General features: G+C 41.0%; 1 protein-coding gene and 1 pseudogene across 14 annotated transcripts in view; one reads left to right on the forward strand and one right to left on the reverse strand.

Moving 5' to 3' along the window:
* Window positions 1-20,949, forward strand: part of TEAD1 (TEA domain transcription factor 1) — a 252,398-nt gene that overhangs the window by 165,362 nt on the left and 66,087 nt on the right. For 4 of the 14 annotated variants that reach the window (XM_015596482.2, XM_025038630.1, XM_025038653.1 and 1 more), the window contains exons 3-5: window positions 11,836-11,900; window positions 14,420-14,482; window positions 14,572-14,634. In XM_015596482.2, the coding sequence (XP_015451968.1) occupies window positions 11,836-11,900; window positions 14,420-14,482; window positions 14,572-14,634 (191 nt within the window). Of the gene's footprint in view, window positions 1-11,835; window positions 11,901-12,030; window positions 12,101-14,419; window positions 14,483-14,571; window positions 14,635-20,949 lie in introns of those variants that run through there. The other 10 variants (XM_025038633.1, XM_025038655.1, XM_025038642.1 and 7 more) reach the window with 5 other exon arrangements.
* On the reverse strand, window positions 17,922-18,040 carry LOC112469579 (annotated as a pseudogene).

A 20,949-nucleotide genomic window follows, 5' to 3' on the forward strand; every position in this document is an offset into this window, starting at 1 on the left:
GAGGCCGGTCATTCATGCAAAGGGTATAGTACCCATCATGACATGGCAATGTGTGTAGAGAGTGGCAGGAGAAAAGGCAAATAAGTGGGTTTGTATGAGTAACATTTTGATTTTTTTTTTCAAAGAGAATATATTGCCTATTATCCAGGTAAGTAGAAATTTAAAAGGAGAATAAAAATGTGATGAATTTTGAATGCTAAAACCGAAGGAGGTAATCTGTTTGGTTTGCTTGTTCACCATCTAAAATAGAAAGCTTATTTCATAGGCCACTGCTTTCTCCTTAATGATTGGCCTGTAATTGTTGCCTTTGGCTACTCCTTGTTTTGAAACCAGTTGGACTTGGCCTGAGCATGGTAACCATAGGAGGAAATATCTCTGGACACAATTTATCAACTTAAAAATAACTCAGACTGTTCTTAAGTATGTTTCCTCTCATCCTCCTAATAATCTGTCCTTTACTCCCATTGTGTGGTTTCTTGCCTCATTTCTCCTCCTTGAGGGCAGAGGATATGTATTATTCCAGCATGTGTCTCCTACAGTGCCTAGCAAAAGGCCTTTTATACAGAAAATAATCAATAGATGTTATTAAACAGGGGAGGAGAGATTATGAAGGCCTCAGGTGCGTACAAAGGAGTTGAAGCTTTTATCCTGTTTTGTAGGTGTCAAATGCAGAACGTTTAAAATGGTATATATGCAATCCAATCCATTTCATGGTTGGCTTGTGCCCCCTTCTAAGATTTTATTTTCACTAAACACTTAGTAATGATTTTGTGAGAAGTTAACATTGTAGAAGCAATTTTCAGAGCAGTTGCTCTAAAGTTAAGGAATAATGAGCTTGGAAGATAAAACTGCATTCAGGTCCCAACTCTACCACTTACTAGTTTGGAAACTTGAGTTAGTTTCTTAAGTTCTTTAAACCTCAGCTTCAGCATATGTAAAGTGGGAATAAAGTGAGCGTGAAGGTTAAACATAAGAGTATATAAGCACAGTACACTGTGTAGTGCTGGCACATAGTAGGTATTCAGCACATGTTATTTTCTACCTCTCTATCTCTCACTTTGCCTCTGCCTGTTACACAGTATTTCATTTAGCTTAACCCCCAAATTATTTCACTTTCTCCAGTTTGAGTACATTTTTTAAAAATGTCCTTTATCATTATGGTTTCCATATTACTTTAAAAAGAATTACAAAGGACCTAGATATTTAGATTTCTCTTTAGCATGTTTTTTAAGCAGCAAATAATCCCATGTGTGTCATTTTGATTTAATGCTTGCATAATGCACCTTTTGTAGCTACTGCTATAGTAGCTACAGAGTTGATGTTTAATTCTTCTAGTGATAGTTGTATTTTTGCACTAAGAACTATATTCCGGAAACCCAATGGGGGACATGCTATTTAATGCAATGCCTCCAGCCTATTCGTTGAGATAATTTTATGATCTGCCACAAATTATAAGAATTTTGGCCACACTTAGCCCTTGGCAAAAACCTAATTCCTGCTATTTTATTCAATGAAGAATCTATTCTAAATTAAAAGATTATTGTAGCAAATAAGTAGCTTGCATGATGCCCTCTCAATGTTAAGATATCACAATAAAGGGTTTCTTTTACTTGGAAACAACGTTTATGGCTATATCATTTTGAAAATTTAAGGTGATGCAAAACTTGAGAACATTTTCAGTGTAGCATGGAAAATACGTTCAGTTTCAATAACACTGAATGTAGAGGCAGTGTAGGTTTTTACTGGATGCAATGTGGTACAGCGTCCTGGACAGAAACCTTGTAGATCAGTTCAAGCAATGAAAATATATGAACCAAGTATAGGGACATTGCATAATAGTTATAGGACCACTATAAATCACCTGGGTGTGCCAGAATAGCCATTTGTGGTTGCTAATGCATACAACAACGCTTTAGGTTGTTTTTTTATCCCCTACTTTACAGGTAAGGGCAATAGAGGTCCAGAGAATTTAAGCAAGGTACCTATATTCACATAAGTACTAGTCCTGCTTCCCCAGAAATATCTAGGCAATCATACATCTGAGTCAAAAAACAAAAACAAAAAACAAAACCAAGTCTGCAGCATTGCCACTATTAAAGATTTTCCATTAAAGACCAGCAGTTTTTAGCACTTTGAATGTGTGGATTTCACACTTCTCTAAGGCCAAGTAATTAATAAACAAACAGAGTGTTCTTAGCAAAGTTTTTCATTAACAAGACTCTTCTGGGTTAATGCTGAGATTAGCTTTTTTTTGGACCAGGTCCATATTACTGTGGCATGTGAAGGTCGGTGGGCAGAGAGAGGAGTGAGGAGCAAAAGAGCATGTGTTGGTCTCACTTGTACCAAGTTAAGAGAGCAGAACGAAGGTCTAGAAAATTGTGCCGCCTGGCACTGAAATAGTCATAACTGATGTTGCTAGTGATGTTTAATTTGTATAATTTCTTTCTAGATCATTTTTTCTGTTTTTCTTCATATGGAAAAGGAGGGCTCATTCATTCACTCATTCATTCATTTAGTTCCTACTTAATTGGTGCCAAATCTGCGGTTGCAGAGAACTAGATAGACTCCTTTCATGGACCAGTCACTACTCTAAACAGGGAATGGATAGTCCCACAGGTAGGTAATGGCAGTGCAGCAACAGCAGGGCGGCTTTGCACATGTGAGTACGAGGGAGGAAATGACTGACCCAGTTTGGATGGCTCCCAGAAGATGTCAGGAAGGAATCCTTCATTTGGGGCTTACAGGGATGAATAGGAGTTTCAGGCAAAGGAGAATAAAAGGACATTTAAGGACAGATGGTTTTACAAAGGCATAGAGATGTGCAAAAGCATGACCGTGACTTGGGGAACACTGTGAAGCTCCTTATAGTAGAATAGACGAGCTCTCTACCAGAATGGGCTGTTAGGCCTAGACACCAGGCTCAGGAATGTTTTTCTTGTAGTAAACAAGGGTCTATTAATGTAGTAAAGCAACATAATCAGATGTGGGCATGAAAGAAAAGGTGAATGCCCACAAGATATGTGAAAACTCCCCTGAGAACCTGTGGGTAGGGGTCTATTTAGGTTGCCGTTGGAGGCAACAAACTTAGGTTCCATTAAAACCCAGGCACACCTTGAGTGTGTGGAATACAGTGATGCTGAGGACATAGACCCTCCCTGTAAGGAGCTTATGGTCTGTTACACAGGAATCTCTTACTAGATCCAGAATGTAGGCAGTGCCCTGACACATGCAGAAGTAACAAGCTGTGGGCCCAGGACAGAATGGTTAATCTCTGTTACTTTCCCAGTCAGACAGAGCTCATATACTAAGCAATTTGTTTTTAACTCACAGTGTCTTTTGTTTCAATTCGCTGTGTAATATTTTGGAGTTTTTTTCCCAACCACTGGTCTGTAAAGTGAGCTCCAGGCTCCTGGCCTCCTAGCTCCCTGTCTCACTCCTCTCCACAGGTTCCATACCTAGTGCATGTTTCAGCCATGCTTCGGATGGGGTTTCAGGGAGGAGCCACCACCTGAGCTGAACCTGGAAGGATTTTGGTTGCTAGCCTTAAGGCATGTTGCAGTTGTGAGCAAAACCTTAGAAAGGCAGGATGGTTCATGGAACTGGAACTGGGTGTCATTTTGATGGTGATAAAATGGATTAAGGTGATGGTGGTGGTGGTGAAAATAAAAAGTTAGGGCCAGATGGTGGAACAACATTGAATACTATACGAAAGCAGTTTGACCTTCAGACTATAGGCAGTAGGGCAGCACTGAAGGTCTTGAAGCAGTAGAGTGGATAAACCAGAGCTTGTGTTGGGGGGTAGCTGTGTGTAGGATGGATTAGAAAGAAAAATAACTAGAGGCATAAAGTATTAAGGCTAGTTAAATTATTCATTAGAGTATTAAAAAGGTGATTGTGTGGCATCTCTTTATTGCTTCATAGAGAATGTGCCATTAGAAAAACTTCATTCATATTTATTTTCCTTCTGGAAATAATTACAATAAAAAGAACTTCTATCCAAAATAGAGGGATTGTATTCAACGCATAGCATTAGACATTTTTACTTGCTCATCTCTTTTTATCCTTGTAGTCTCATGCAGATGTATAGTTTGTGAGCTGTCCACTAAGATGAAAGAGTACACAGTGTTTTATGGGGCCATCGCTTGATAATGTTGTCAGCTGCCACTGATTGATAGGAACTCTGAAAAGGTGGACTTGGGTTATTGCCAGGCATTTTGAAGGGATAGGAGTAAGTTCTGACTAACCAGGAGTTCACGCAGTCTTCCTCGTGTATTTTTTTCTTCTAAAGCTGTTCCATTATAAGCCCCTAGGTGAATGCAGACACAGGTTATTTCAGGGACTTGCCACTGTTTACCTCCTGAAGGCTATCAGTTCGTTTTATAAACCTTTAGATCAAGAACATGCAGTGCCAGCCCTGACAACCCAGGACAGGCTGCCTTGCCCTTTCTGGTGATTTTCCACATTGGTGCTGATTTTTGGTCAATGATTTATATTGGGGATTAACCGAGACACTGTTCCTAAACTTCCGCATTGGCAACTCTTGGACTGGTTCAAATGCTCTTTATCGTGAACCTTGATTTACCCCCAATCTCAGTCTCGTCCCGTCTCCCACTCTGGTTCTCCATCCCTCTCACTTAGTCAGTCGTTCTATTGGTGTATACTTTCTGAGGACCTGCTGTATTCTTGGCGTCAAGAGTATAGTGACGAACAAAACGCAGTCTATGGTCTGTGTTCTTTTGGAACTTCTATCTCACAGTAGGGGAAGCAGGCGTTCATTATGCAATCCTCCAGATAAATGGGATGTGACATCTGCGATGCGTGCTGTGCATGAGAGGCTTGGGGAAGGATAGGATAACTTGCCATTGTTCTCATGGATGAGAGGCCTTCATAGGTATAAGCTCCTTGAAGGCAGAGATAGCATTTTTTTACCCCCACAATGCTAGCATGTTGATTGTGCTTTACATTTGGTGTCTGACTAGTGGGTGACTTGCCAGCTTTGGTAGACCTTTCTTTCCCAGTGTAGCTGGGACAATGGCAGCAGTGTGGGTGAAAAGGTTAATTATTAACTCCTCACTGGTTAATAAAGACTCTCTACTGCCTCATCTGGCCATATCCATAGATATAAAGCTCTCAGATCTTCAGGAGGACAGGGTCCTTAAACATCCTTCTGTAGACTGCTCCTTAACTGGTGACGCTTGGTTCCCACATTGCCCCCTACATCTGTGCTTTTTGGTTGTTGACTTTGATATCCTAAGATATTTTTTTCTTTTAGATGAATCTCAGCTGTGGCTAGAAAGTATTTTAACATTATTTTATAGATTCTTGCCTGGGAAAGTCCTTCGTAAACCGCTCTGTGTTGGGTGCCGCTGTTCTGTCTTCTGTTGGAGGATAGAGCCATGCCCCATGGTGTTGTCACTTGTGGAAAGCATCTTTCTTTGCTTCTTTTCACTGGATCACCCTTTTTTTCACTTATATTGATGATTCAGGGTCAAACTGGATTGTAAGGATGTAGGACCCTCTTTTCTGCCTCTAACAATGAATGACTCACTCTAAAAACATTGGGCTGCCTGAGAAGGGGAAACAGAGAAAAGATGGATGCCATTGGTTCTTACTCTCAATGATTTTATGATCTGATTGGAGCCATGACATGTACCAAATGATAGAATATAAGGCAGAATAGATACAGGCCAACAGCAAAGAGGACAAGGTCAAGAGCTATGGATATTTCCGAAGAGAGGAGGCATCTTCCAGCTGGAAGGCTCAAGAAGGTTGAGGTATTTGAAAGATGGGTGGGATCCAGACATGCAGAAATGGGCAGGGGCAATATGGGCCATGAAAGCAATCATGGGTGCAGGTACAGAGCTCAGGAAGCTCAAAGTGTTAACAAGGAATGTTCTAGTAGTTCTGTTGGGCTAAGTTTGGATTTGTGAGAGGGTATAGAAGACCCTATGGCTGTATCTATAGCACTGGTGCCCATTTGATACAGCTTTGGTCCAGCAATGAAGGGAAGCTGAGTTTTCTTTCTGATTCTCATTTTTTTTAACATGGGAAAAAAATATGTGGGGAATCCTCACATATTTCTCCCAAAGGGAGGGCCAGTAGAGGTTTTCTCAGAGTACACTAGCTGGGGTCAGTTCAGCCTGCTGAGGGTATGAGTTTGCCTTAGAAATGTCTGCAGCCAAGGAAGAGAAGCAGTCCATTTGTTACTTTTTTCTTTGTGGCTCCTTGACTCCATTCAATTACAAAGTGGCTCTTAGGCTGTTAAAGCGGACTGTCTCTGGGCTACAATTTCTAGCCGCAGACCCTGCATTTGCTGTGCCTCAAACATGACCTTGAGGCCACATCCCATTACACACACAGCCCACAACAACGTTAACCATTCTTCTGTCTGGGTAAGGCAGACACAGTGCAAACTCTAAGCCTTTCTGCAGGAATCTCTCTGAATTGCCCCTGTAGCAGGAAATTTCATGGCAGTCTGGGATGCAGGGGAAGCCGATGATGGGATCACTTTCAACTGTGTTATGTTATTTAGGAGAAAGGAAAAATAAAATAAAAACTGGATTGCAGTGCCTGGTGAGGATCATAGTATAAAAGTGGCAGGTCAGGCCGTGTTTATCTTTGCTGCTGCCTGTGGGAAACGCAAGGGCAGCTGCAGCTGCAGAATCTCAGACCTAAAGAAGTGATAGGGTATATGCATTCCTAAAGGAAATTTTATGCTGCAGAGGAACAGTAGTATCAGGACACTTAGTGGTGAAGTGTGACATTGCCACTCAGCTCTATAAGCTATTACAAGGATTTATCAAGAAGAATGAAGGAAATAAGTCATGAATGCTGTGGGTGCTATAAATATAGAATCTAGAGATTCCTGGTATCAGAAAGAAAGAATGTGCAGTAGTCTGGAGAGCTTGGGGGTCAGCAGACGGGTTTTTAAAAAGAGTACCAGTTTCTTGCCTATGCTTTAGAGAAATGCTGCTTTCTCTGTCTAAAATGGTCTTCGACCCCCCTCCCTCATTCTGCCTATCAAAAATCAGCCTTATCACTCTAGTTAGGATATACACACTGAAGGCAGGCGTGTTACTCTTGCCTACCACTTATTTTGAAATGCAACAACAGTATAAAATTCATCTGCAAAAAAACTCTGTATGTCTGAAATTTTTCATAATAAAATGTTGGAGAATATATATTCTATCCTTAAAAGCCTAGCTTATGTTCCAGTACTTTGGGGAAGGCTTTCTAGATTTCCTGAATTATTTGTGGCCAATTACTCATACATGTTACTAGAACCTCTTTCATGGCAATAGTTGTCTGATGTGTAGAGCCGATTTGCTCTTGTATCTTAGCCCTTGTGTTGGACAGTGGGCAGGCAGGCTGGCTGTCTTCTTTTTATATCCCTGATGCACCAGACAGGCATCATGAGGCACAAAGTATGTGGTCCCCTCATGACTGTATGATTAGTTTAGGAACATCATGATTAACTTTAAAGTTAATTTTGTTGAAATCATTTTTTGTAATGGAAAGTTTACTGAAGGAAGCACCACTGTATGCGGGGATGTGTGGCTGCGTGCTGGTGTGCGTGTGTGTGTACGCGTGCGCGCGTGCGTGTGTGTTGGAAGAGAAAAAACAATGAGGGTTAACATTTCTAATACCCAGTATCCTAACACTGACCACAGAACAAGACTGTGTTGCATGGACCAGAGGCCCACTGCCAGTTACATCACTGATGGCTGGTGCCACTGAGTTTCCAGTCCTTGAGAAGAGAATTCTGTACCTTAGTACAGCAGTCTCCAACCTTGTTGGCCTTTTTGGCGACTGGTGCTAACAGAATCTAATGCCTGATGATCTGAGGTGGAGCTGAGATGGTGCTGCCAGCACAGGGGAACGGCTGCAAATAGATGAAGCTTCACTTCACTGCAGCACAGTTCCTAACAGGCCACAGACTGGTACAGGTCCACAACCCAGGAGCTGGGGACCCTGTCTTAGTACCATGATTCGGATCCAGAGCTCTGGACTGTTTGGATCCACCCCATTTAGAGGTCCCTGCTATAGAAATATAAATAGGTCTCAGGACATCCTATCAAGGTCACTGATAAGAATCCCTTGAGAACCTACTTGATTTCCCCAAAATATGTACAACTCCAAGCAAAAAGATATTCCAAAATCATTTGGAATGGCATACATGTTTCCCTAATGGGTAAGCATATTTTAATTCTGGGAAGATTTATAATTGAAAATAGGAGATTTTAAGAGAACCAAAGCTATAGTATTAATGTTTTTGATTTAAAGGATTTATACATATTTGACATTTTTTAAATTTTATTTTCCAATTATAGTTCACATTCAGTATTATTTTATATTAGGTGTACAGCGTAGTGGTTAGACATGGAATTTTTGAAGTGATCCCCCCAATAAGTCTAGTAGTACCTACCTGGCACTATACATAGTTATTACAATATTATTATTATTATTTTTCCCCCTTAAATAGTTGTTTATTGGCAGTGGGCTGGGAAGGGCGATGGAGTTAGCCTTATGCTGTATTTTATATCCCCATGACTATTTTGTAACTACCAATTCGTACTTCCTAACCCCTTCACTCAAGTAATTTTTAAAAATAATTTTGCCCATGCAACAGGTTAGCCTGTATTTCCAAATTGAAATGTGACATGGGGTAATTGATTTAGATTTGCTTTTTGGAAGTATTGAAGTCTTACTAGATTTGTAAGCAATATTAGAGCATTTATGATAGTTTATTAGGTTTCTAAGAGTTGTTTAAGGGAAAGTTTTTTTTATAAGTTGAATCAAACAGTTCTAATATTTAAAAGAAATACGTTCTAAATTACATAGTTTTAAATATTTAAAAGATTGTAGGTTCGAGAAATGGGCCAAATTTTATTCGAATGGACCTTTGAAAGTGATTGTAAAAATTATAAGATGCATGAGTTGAACTTAAAACTTAAGGATGAACTAGGTATTTAAGTGGTTTTTGTAAAATAACCAAACAAATGAAATATACATTTTTATAAATCAGGTAAACCCAAATAATGTTTTCTGTACACAAAGCTACCTTCATGGTCATTAAAAAATTCACATGAATTAAAGTGATTAACAATGCCTAGATCACAGTAGATGTTTAGTGTTAATTGAATTTGAATTTAAAAATTGAATCAGTGATATTCCTTACAGAGATAAGAAACACATAGGCTTGAAATATGATATGTAGAAAGGATACAGGGTTTTGAAAGGTGATCTTACCCATGTAAAGCACAGGGTCATAAGAGTTAAGACAAGTTTTGAATGGAATGATGACTGTAGCATAATGCTCTCTGCACATAGTAGATTCTCACTGAGGGCCTGTTGCAGAAGTGGCGATTTTTAGAAGTACTGTAATCTAAATTATGAGTTGACATTGTTTAACTGCAAGGGGTGCCCTTTGTATAGACTCCAGGGTATACAGTCAAATGTGGCCGTCCTGGATATTGATCTCATCCATTCAGCCAAATGCCATGAGAAATTAAAAATTAGTTATATGGGTGATTGTCACACATAACAATCTATTCTGTCTGCTTTCACAGAAAATTAAGCAAGTATGGAGACAGGAGACATTTTTGCTATCTGGACAAGGTTCAGATGAAATTGTATGTAATACAGAGCCCTGGATTTATTTCATCCTGGCCACTCAGACAGCCCTGAACAGGGTGCAAAGTGAGGCCCCAAGCTGGAGGATGCTTCGCTCATCTGCAGACATTGTCATTTAGGTCTGGCTTCTGGTAATTAGGTACTCCTAGCTGGGCCCAGCTATCAGCAAGCCTTTGAGACAAATTGCAAAATCTGTACAACCATCTGAGAGATGGAGAAGTAGACCCGATGACACTACAGGAGATATTGGTAGTTCTCAAAAGTTTGAAAGAGAATCCTTAGAGAAGCAGTCCTCAAAACTGAATTTCAAGGTCCTTTTCCTGTGGTTAAAGGGTAAGTGTAGTTACACAATCAAGATCCTTTCAGACTGGAATGATGGACTTTATTTAACGGGTTGAAATGCAATAGAAATAAATGTAAGGTTCTGTGTTTGGATATGAAAATCCTAAGTATGCATGAAAAGACTGGGTATAGGGGTAGGGATATATCTGCGGAGTAGTCTGTATGAAAAAGTCCTAGGAGTTCAAATTGACGTAAGTTGACTGTTTATTGTGGCCCGGCTAAACCAAATGCAGTGTTAGGCTGTATCAACAGAGGTGGAGTATTTAGGATGAGAGAGGCGATAGACCCACTCTGCTGTGGATCTGTCACAGCAGGAACATCCCTACAGTTCTGGGCTCAAGGCTACGAAAGGAAAGTTAGACAAAGGATGGTCACAGGATATATGGAGGGCGGTGCGTGTTCCAGAGCTTGTCACAGATAACAAAGGAACAGGGGAGCTTTGGCCTGGACACAACTCCAGGAGAACCTGAAAGCTGTCATTAATATCTGAGAGTCAGTCATGTGCATAAGGGACTAGTCTTGTTTCTTGTTAAGAGGAATAAGAAGACTCTGAGGATGAAAGTTACAGGAAGCAACAGATAAGGAGGGTTGTTTTATCTTTAACTGTTTTAAGGTAAAATGGACTGCTTCCTGAATTCTAGAAGTGCTAGTTTAGGCTAATAAGGCCTTTGACTTTTAGGGGTGGGAATGCATGACCCAACAGCCCCAAGATTCCACAATTCCTTTGCTTTCCCGTGGCTGTGTGTTCTATAGTCCAAACAGGCAGGTGGTGGACAGAGCCATAATTATAGGAATGTTGCAGGCAGTGATGGGACAGTTCTTAAAATTCTCATGTAAGATTTCCATAAGGACACTCTTGATTGGTCCCCATTAGTGCTGCCAGTTCTTTAGTCGGCCAAGGGAGATCTGGTGGATGTGGTCATTCTTTCACCAGAGGCTGTGTTACTTCCGCATTTATTCTGTGTACCAGCAGTGTGCGGGGTGCTGGAGAGGCTTTGGGGAATAAGACAGATCTCTTGTTCTAGTCAGGTATGCAGTATGCCTGGAAAGTAAGACTACAAATACAAATTATACAACTAGCCAGACAGTTACGATTATAGTTACAGTTTGGACCCATGTTTTACAGGAATGGGTTAACTTCACATAGCATTACATTTCCCCCACTTAGCTTCGGGGCTATACTTTCCTGTTGTATTATAGTCTTATAGTTCTTCAGAGTCAGGTTACCTGAAACTTCTCATTCTCCTGGTATGGTACAGATGGGAGGTATTTGCTTATACTTTCAGGCATTTTCTTTCCCCCCAAAGTAATAAAGCTTTGAGGAGGTTGAGTCATTTTTTTCGCAGACATGATCTTGTGTATGGTTAGTTACTAATGTGGTGACTACTACTACTGTTAGGAGATGTCTGCTTTCATACTGTTAGCTTCTTATCGTAGGGTTTCTGTGGCCACAGCCGTTCATTCTATAGTGGCTGTAAAAACTCTATAACTAAAAGTAGAAACCTGGGTGAGGAGGAATGAAAATGAAAAATAAGGCTAGAACAGAACCAAGTTTATGGACTCCCACACTAATCCTTGTATTTGTTGCTTATGCAAATGACTACCTATTTAGATACAAATGGGAAAAAAAAAGGGGCACATTTTTTAAAAGCACATATCTGTCCTCAATTGCTGATCATAGTTCATAATTAAATGCCCCTCATCCTAACTTTGTCTAAATGTTTTTGCAAACAATTACTGTTTTGTTTTTATAATATTAATAAACTTAGAGCTACAACGGATTCTGAATTCTATTCTTAGGTTTCAGATGCTTTTTTTTTTTTTTTTTTCCTTCTTATTGTAAATTATTCTTTCTTTCAGGTAGGAACGAATTGATAGCCAGATACATCAAACTCAGGACAGGGAAGACGAGGACCAGAAAACAGGTAAAATAACCTACCTGGAAATTTTGCATGTCAGCGAATGGCCCAAGGAGGCATTTTGGCTGCAGTGGCTGTCTGTGCTTTGGATCCTAGGAGCCCCCAATATCCCTTCTTATTGTAAATTATTCTTTCTTTCAGGTAGGAACGAATTGATAGCCAGATACATCAAACTCAGGACAGGGAAGACGAGGACCAGAAAACAGGTAAAATAACCTACCTGGAAATTTTGCATGTCAGCGAATGGCCCAAGGAGGCATTTTGGCTGCAGTGGCTGTCTGTGCTTTGGATCCTAGGAGCCCCCAATTTGAGTTCCCTGTAAGGACGTCAGTGCTGTCTAAATTTGGTGTTTTAAATTGGCTCAGTTTTCACTGTTCATCATTTCAGTGACCCTTTACTATGTGGTCTCCAGATGGGAAAGTTTTACTGCTAAGGACAGTGTATGAACTGCTCCTGTACTGTATATTAACAGTTTTATTTCTTTCCCAAACTTTGTATCTGCAAACACTGTAAGAGCTGCAGGTGCAAATATACTTGCAAGTCATGAAATTTTGAGATTTTGTGCATTGTAAAATCCTGGAACAATTATATATTAGTCATCATTTCAATGAAAAAGTAATATTAGCAGCCATGAGTATTGGCCTGAATATGATTCTGAATGATGTGCGTCCAGGGAACTGTTGCTCCTTAAGCTATGGCTTTTTGTCAGTAGCTGCTGTGACTGAAATGAAGTTACAACTGAAATATCTTTGTGCAGAACAGTGTCAGGAATTTTCTTCTGCCCTTTGTGAGGGCTCTGGCTCTCCTCCTTTTTGATGTAAAACAGCCCAAATCTCAGACCCAGTTCAGAACTGGAATGGATGAGAAATTTGTGTTTAACTAAAAACAGAAAAAGGGGAAGGGGGAGAAAAATCAGACAAACCTTATGGGTGAGTTGTTAACTGAAAAAATTCATTTTTTGATGTTGACCTATGCTGATGGATCTGACATGGATTTTAAAAACTATAATCAAACCAAAAGGCAAACTCAACTGTGGTCTCATTAAGCCTGAGCAGCAGATTCCAGTCCTCTGCTCAGTGATGAGTTGTTTTCATGAGTGTTTATGAGGGGGAGAGCTTTCCCCCAGGAATGCTACATGTGCCCCAGCCGGGAGCCTGGCTGCTGAGTCAGCATAGAGGGAAGTGGCGTCCTGCCAGTGTTCAGAGGCAGGACTTTGTTTGGTGGATGTTCCCCCGACAGGGGACAGTGGTTCTCATTAAGTCAGAGAATCACATCAGAACAAAATTCGAGTGAAAACAAGTGAAAGCAGGAGCCAGATGGAGGGGTAAAGAGAATGGAGGAGTTCTCGCGTCTCCTTTAAAAAAAAAAATGAACGAACGATTTAAACTCAAAGACAAAGTTAAAGCTGAAAGGGTCTTTTATTATCATAAATCCTGTGTTTTAGAGTGTTTGAAATGAAGTAATTGTCTCACAGTCTGAGTTGCTGAACTTTTACATGGAAGGTTCTAAATTTCTGAAACACAAAAACAGACAAGATCTCATTCTTAACATAGTGAAAGTGCTGGGCTTGGGCTGTCTGCTGGTCTGTGAGCTCTGGTCATGTGCCCAACCCCTTCACTGGGGGACTCTTCTAAATTTAACCAAGCCCTGCTGAAAGAGATGCAAATTTGTTTACCCAGTGGAATCATTGTTTCAGAAGCCAGGCTTGGCTTGGTTTCCACACCCGGCATCCTGGGGGTGTTTTTAGGCAGCAGTTGGTGATACCTCTCCAATGTGAATTTGTTGTTCAGCAAATCCGTGTGGTTTTCAACCCAGATTTTTGACAGGATGGCTGGCTGGCTGTATTCACACTTTGCGCTTTGTAATAATATGCAAATCCACTTGGCGCCCAGTCAATACCCAAAAGAGTGGAAGGATTAAAGATATTTATAAGGGCAAAAAAAAAAAAAATGCTCTGCTAACTGGGTCTTTCCATTTCACTTTGAGATCTAATTTACATGTCAGTATTATTTTAACATTTGCTACAGAATCCAGAGCTCTTAATGAGATCAGAATACAACCGACAGCTTCAGCTTTTTGATTCTGAAGAATGTGCTAATTTATGGATCGTCTCTTCTAAATTGAGAAAAAGGGATTTTCCCTCCTGATACTGAGAAGCTATAAATATTTTCATTTACCTCTACTCCCACCTTTCTAATTTCATAAAGAAAACAACCCCAATCTCCCCCTCTCAACCCGTGCCCGTGATTGCTCCCGGGTGAGAAAAAACTGGATTAGCCTAAACTTCCCTCCTGAATCAAGTCACTGCAGTGATGACCCAGTCTGAAAAGCTTAGAGCAGCGCTGGGGGCTTGGTGTCTGGCTGGGACTGTGTCCTCCTAACTGCAGAGCTTTGTTGAGATGCAAATAACCTACCCCCCCACCCCACCCCAAACCTTTCTAAGGAGCAGCAATTTTATATTTGATTTCCTTTTTTTGTTTTGTTTTGTTTTGTTTTGTTTCCCCTCATAAACCCGAACAATGTAGGTGTCTAGTCATATACAGGTCTTAGCAAGAAAGAAAGTTCGAGAAATTCAAGCCGCCATTAAGGTACGTCTGGCTTGCCCAGTTGTAGGGGGCTTTTCATCTCCATGGTTACAGGCTTTTCCTTTGTTTTCCTCCCTTCCCCTACCCTGCAGGTGTCTAGTCACATTCAGGTTCTTGCCAGAAGGAAATCTCGTGATTTTCATTCCAAGCTAAAGGTATGCGCTTTCCTGCTTTTTGGCTTGTGGTTGCTATGCATCTCACTTCCTGTTTTCCATGGTGACTGGTGAATGCCTGGTGCTGGGATTCTCGTAACCTAGTTTCCTCGCATGTGAGAGCTGTTTACATTTCTTTGTGTCTAATCTCTCTGTTTCTGTACTAGCTTCACATTAAGCTCAGTGTGTGGGTGTGCGTGTGCGTGCGTGTGTGTGTGTGTGTGTGTGTGTGTGTGTGACCCTAATAACAATGCAAATGCAGCAGAGAGCTGGTCTTAATAACTTTCAGCACAAAACCTTGATTTCTTTTTTTTTTACCCTTCGAATGTCCACCAAGCAGCCTTTGGCTAGGAGAGGAAAAAAGTTCAGAGACACAAAGTTTGTGTAGAAATTATAAACAGGAATCATTTCCACAGTGGTCATCATGAAATTACTTTAAAAAAATATTTAGAAATTGTTTTGTGCTTTTGATGTATTTTCAAGAATACTTACGAAAAATACGCCTCTTTCATGTAATTCTTCACGTGTTCTTCCAACACAGTATTTCCTGCCAGATTTCTTCTACATTGCTTAATATTGTTTTCTAAGTTATTAAAAAAATTGGAGGTGAGGCCTTTAAAAAAAGATAGATCTTAAAGATGGGAAAGCTTCTGACCAAATTTATGTTTGCAGTTCCATTCGTACTTGAGTTTAAAATTTTTTTACATGTGCCTCATTTTCCCATCTTGTAACATTTTTTCATAGAGAAAATAGAGGCATGGACAATTTTTTAAATGCAAGTTCTCCCTATTTTTTCCCCTTCCAAAATTTGCAGTAAAGCATACATGACTTTTTTTTCATAATGCCCTGTTTTAGAAATACAAAGGGATTATAGTTTGCATGGAGTTTTACTTTATAATCAAAACAAATTTGTAGCTCATATTGTTGTTGCCTTTCCCATATGCCATTTTTTGTTCCGTTCTTTATTTTTCCATACGTTAAGTAAATTCATGTGTTTGTTCTAAGCCTAAAGAACAAAGTGCAATTTCATATGTGGTGAACACTGGGACCCTGTCCCAAAATCCTCCAACTTTTTTTATGCAAATAAGGTTGGCTGTGGAGTAGGACTAGTGACTAGGAAGGAGCATTTGGTGTGCCCTCTGCAGTGGGCAGCATGCTGGCTCGCTCGCACGTGTGGCTGATGGTGGCTGGCTTTTAGCTGCACTGGCTGAGCAGTTGGAAGACTAAGATAACTTCTTAGATCCTGCTTTTTAACCAAAGGTGCAGTCCTCTCTATGTGGATGTAACTACCACAATGTTTGCTCAAGTTCTGACTCTGTTTCTAGTTTCTCCGAGCTAACGAATTAATGATGTACAAAGAAATTTATAGACATCAATTTTGTGTTTCCACCCATGATGTTACGTATTACTCTATTTCTACACTGTGTGGTTCCTATAGACTCTCCAGGGCACATAGCCCTAGACCAAAGGCCCAGTAAGTGGTGGTGAAGCTCTCCTGTTCAGAGGGATCCCCATGGGGTACAGGAAGCACTCATTTTCTCACTTGGTGATTTTAAGAATATTCCTCAATGGAAACAGTTTTGCCATTATACGTGTCATACACACAGACACACAGACACACAGTTGTATTTGTGTTTGTTCTTAAAAACTAAAAAAAAAAAAAGAACCCCAAGAAAACCCCCCCCACCCCCGCCCCACCACACATACACACACTTGCAGCCCTGGCCCACTCTCCTTTGGGACAGACATAGGAGGAGGCAGAAACAGAGGTAGTTGGGTAGCAACTGGCTCAGCTTTTCAGCTCCGAGAACCACCTCCGTCGACTGTATTTTATTTCCTTCTTCCCTACCACATCATTCTTGGAAAAATGGAGGCCTCTGTTCTTCCCATCAGCTAACACCAACTGAGTGTTCCAGGCATGGCGCTTATCATGGGGAGCAGTTAACAGCTAACCCCCTCTTCACAGAGCAGGCCATGTAAATGGGAATGTGAAATATAGGGCACTGTTGGATAAGCAGAAAGAGCCAAAATAAAACGTGGAAGGAATCCCAGGACGAGCTGCATGGACAACAGGCTGCTGTTTGGGAACTGAAAGGCAGGAGTTAGTGTGGTGTACAGCTTCTCGCGTGCTTTCTCATGTACCCGCACTACAAAGTAAGTTCCATTACCCAGATTTTAAGAAATAATACTTAGATAACCAGGGTTCTCAGAGTTTAATTGACTTACCAAAAGCCACCAAGCCTAGTAAGTGTCAAAGTCAGGATGTGAACACAGATCTTTCTGAATCCTAAACCACTGCTCTTTTAGACAGGGTTTTATCTAGTGGAGATAGGAGAATGTTCTCAAGTGGAAAGCTTCACACCAGCACACACTATAGATAAACTGTCACTCCTCACGTCTCTTGGAGCTAGGCATACAGCCTTTGCTACCAGCCTTCCCCCAGCACCCACATTTTATAAGTAAGGTATTTTTAACTTTGAGCTCTTGGTCAAAATATGGACTTAATTTGTGATTGACACTGTGGAGATTGTCAGTAACTCAGGGTGATGTGATCCTAGCTGCTCTGTCACCAGTCTGAGGGCACTAGGACAGTTGAGAATAAGGCTGTCTGTCACCTGCCTGAGGAGATGTTGCTGCCTTCACCTCCCGTGGGCATTTTTTGTTAAAGATGCCCTCATTAACCTTCCTAGTCAGCGATCACCAGGTTATGGGCTCGAGTTTGTTGGCCTTGTAGGAGAGGTAGATCTCACCACTCCATCTGCACTTTCTTGCTCAGCACTGGAGTGTAACAGCCCATTTGTAGGAGGCAAGGATGAGCTTCCTTGTTGAGTTTATTGTGGGGTCAGGCTGACAGCTATGTCTTCATGGCATCCCACACCAACTAATGAGATAAACTCGATACAAAAAGTTGAAGTCAATAACAAGGATAGCTTCTGGGTGGGCGGTGAGAAGTATCCAGACTTACAAGAGATGTTGTGCTTTGCCTAAGATGATGAAGCAGGGCTTCCTGGAAAAGGTGACTGGTGACTGACCATCTCAGGACTGGTCCTTGCAGTGCCTGCCTTAGCCAGGATGCTCACCATTTTTCCACATGCTCAGAAGTCAAAGGATTTCTGTTCTCTGGGGTGGACAAAGGCTTGTGGCCCTCCTGTGAAGACTGAAGCCAAGCTCCATTTTTCTGTCTTCCCTTGGAGTTTGAATAAGTGATTTACTCACACCTGGGACCACTGCCAGGTGTGGCTTCCATGTGATCCCTCTTGCTTTTTTTTTTCTTTTCTTTTTTTTTTTAACATCTACAGTACCCAGTATTCCTAGGTGGTCTCCCATCCAAGTACTAATCAGGCCCTACCCTGCTGAGCTTCCAAGATCAGATGAGATCGGGCACATTCAGAGTGGCATGGCTGTAGACCCTTTAAGCCTCTCTTCCCTTCCTGGGGAAGGGTGCTGTAGAATTTTTTAGGTCAGTGGTTTTCAAATCTTTCTTAAGCAGCAAAACTCATATTTCAAATTGAAATCTTACTCGAAACTTTCAATATAAAAGCGTAAAGGCTGTTTTAATTGAAGCTCATGCTCTCTCATCCTTAGCAATAGCTTCTTTGGCTGTTCCATTGAATAAGTTTTGAAAAACCACACTGCTTTAGGCAGAAGGAAAAGAAGATGGCTGCCCCTCAGCTGTCCCTTCCAGCCTTTAGGGGGAAGCTCACATTTCCCATATTAAAGCCCGTGTCGCCTATAGTTCTGTAACCTGTTCTGCCATAGTCCTCTGAAGAAAACAGACTCAAGAACAGGGTGGTCGTTCTTAGGTCACAGTTACAGATGAGTCATCGTAACTGCAAAAGTCATCTTGAAAATCAGTTGGAACAAGTTCCAAAGGTCAGCTTTGTGCTTCTGCTGACTGCAGTGGTTCTCAACATGCTTGTGTGTGAGCCACGAAATGTGTGGACTTCAATTTTAATTTTTATAGCAAAATTTGTTTTAGTAAAAGTTTAAGATTTCCATGTAGATTTGAACTCTGAAAGCTCAGAAATGATTACTTAATTAATTTCCGTACACTTTTATTGAGAATCCAGTGTGTTCTAGAGCCTTTAGTAGATGTCAGGCATAGAGAGTTAAATAAGCAACGTTTCTGTTCTTCAGGAACACTGAACTTCTCTGTTATTTTTGGCTACATTTGGAGAAAATACTGGAAGATTTCCAGTAGATTGTCCCCAGCTTGCAGGGGGTACGGTCTGCAGTAGAAATTTGAGTGGTGCAAAGACTGCATTGCGAAAAGATGATTAATTCTGAGTGTGGGAGAAATTCTGCCTTCCTGTATGCTCAATTTCAGTGGTACTTGAGGAAGGCAGAATTTCCACTGAGATACAGGGATGTTTGGGGAACCATGAAGAACACCATTTAGTTGGAAGCATGGGATGGGAAATGCCACTGGAAGAGCCTAACAGGAAGGTCCTGGATCATTCTATGAAGGAGTGAGGTTCATCTGTGGGCAATGGGGAGCACATGGGGTTCATTCATATTTACATTTTGGAAAAATCTCACCAACCATTTTTGGAGACCAGAAAAGAGAGAGGCAAAACTGGAGCAGGGTGACTAATTTAGGGGCTGCTATAAAGTCTGAGTGAGAGAGGTGCAGGCCTGGATCAGGGCCCACCACACACCCCTGGGGCCTGGCCCCAAGATACTCATCAGTCCTTATCATCATCTTCAGCTGGCTCCCCACTCTAGTCCACTTTGACTGCTGCATACTCTTTCTTCCTCGTTTTTAAAGTATCAGTTATGTTTAAAAGTTAAGTCTGAAAAGCGTACACCAAAACTTTTCAATAACAGCATTTAAAACTTTGGTTATTAAAGGTTGGATTTTCTTAAAGTAATGGCAATTAACTGAGAGTGTGCATCCAAATTAACTATGAAGATTTTGTTGCTAACTTTTCTAATATAACAAAAAGTTTAAAAATGCGGAGAACGACATATGAAACATTCATGTTTTTACTATCCAGAAATGATCGTTTTCATTATGACATTTTAAAAATGTTTCTTTTAAGTGAAAGAAATCAAACAGCAAAACATTATTCTTACTTTTTCTGATTTCCTCTACCCACTTGCCTTCCACAACCTACCTCAATCTCCCTCCTCCCCGCCAACCCCCCACCAACAGTCTTTCCCTGACATTTATTTCCCTGAGGAAAATCAATTCCAGTGAAAACTCTCTCTTCTGCTTTTGCCCTTGTCCTAAAACGAATCTAGATTTTTACTCATTTTCTACTATGAATTTGTGCTGAAGCCATTGGCACCAACATAACACTTTTTCTCTACAATTTATAGCAGCCTAAACCAAGATAGACTTGGCCAACAATTTGGGATGGCCTTGGACACAGACTACAACCATATGGGAGAGATGCAAAGGACAAGAAAAGCTAGGGGGTAATTGAAGTGGTCAGGGAGTGACATGAGATAAAGAACCAGGAGCAGAGAGACTGGGGACAATAGAGAAAAGAGGCAAAGGGGTCAGCAGAGTTCAGTTGAGATTCAAGAGCCTCTAAGATGGATAAGGAAAATACAAGGCATTTGTGACTAGAGTGCCAGGACTTTGGACATTAAACATATACTATCAGTTTTTATTTTTGAAATCTTTTTGTTTGAAGTGTCTCTGAGACGAGTCAGAATTGTAACTGGTGCTGAAGAAGAGAGCTTAGCTTTGTGGGAGTTATTTCTCAGTCATGGGAGTGCCATGTGTTTGGCCCCTGCCAGGCAAACTCCTTTTGACCCATCACTATTCAGGTGCTAGGTGGGTTTTAGGTGACTCACTGCTTTGTAGCAAGGCCTGGTTCTAGTTATAAAAAAGATAGATCCATGCAGTTGCAGTGTGCAAGTGGCTTATAGGTCTATGGAACATGCATTTAGGAATTCCAAGGATGTTAACTTAGAGATCTCCCTTGGACCTTGTGTCCCTAACTGCATCTACAGCAGTCTCTGTCTCTATCTCTGTCTCTGTCCCTGTCTGTCCCTGTCTGTCTCTGTCTCTCTCTGTCTCTCTCTCACACACACACACACACACACACGAGTTTCTTCATTAATTGTCTTCCATCTCCTCCTTCAGCTAGTTTAGCCCCTCACTGACATCTTCAGCAGCCTGTCTGAGAAGACTTTGGTATGGTCTGAGGACTGGCCTGAAAGTTTAGAAATTATTTTCTACCTTGAATTATTTCACGTACCATTAATTCATCAAAAGGACATTAACTATTTTTTAAGCTCCAGGGATTTATTATCCCAGACCTTAGAAAGAATCCTACTCAGAGTTCCTACTTAGAGTTTCCTGCT

Source organism: Pteropus alecto, unplaced genomic scaffold (assembly GCF_000325575.1).
Source record: "Pteropus alecto unplaced genomic scaffold, ASM32557v1 scaffold461, whole genome shotgun sequence".
Classification (NCBI taxonomy): domain Eukaryota; kingdom Metazoa; phylum Chordata; class Mammalia; order Chiroptera; family Pteropodidae; genus Pteropus; species Pteropus alecto.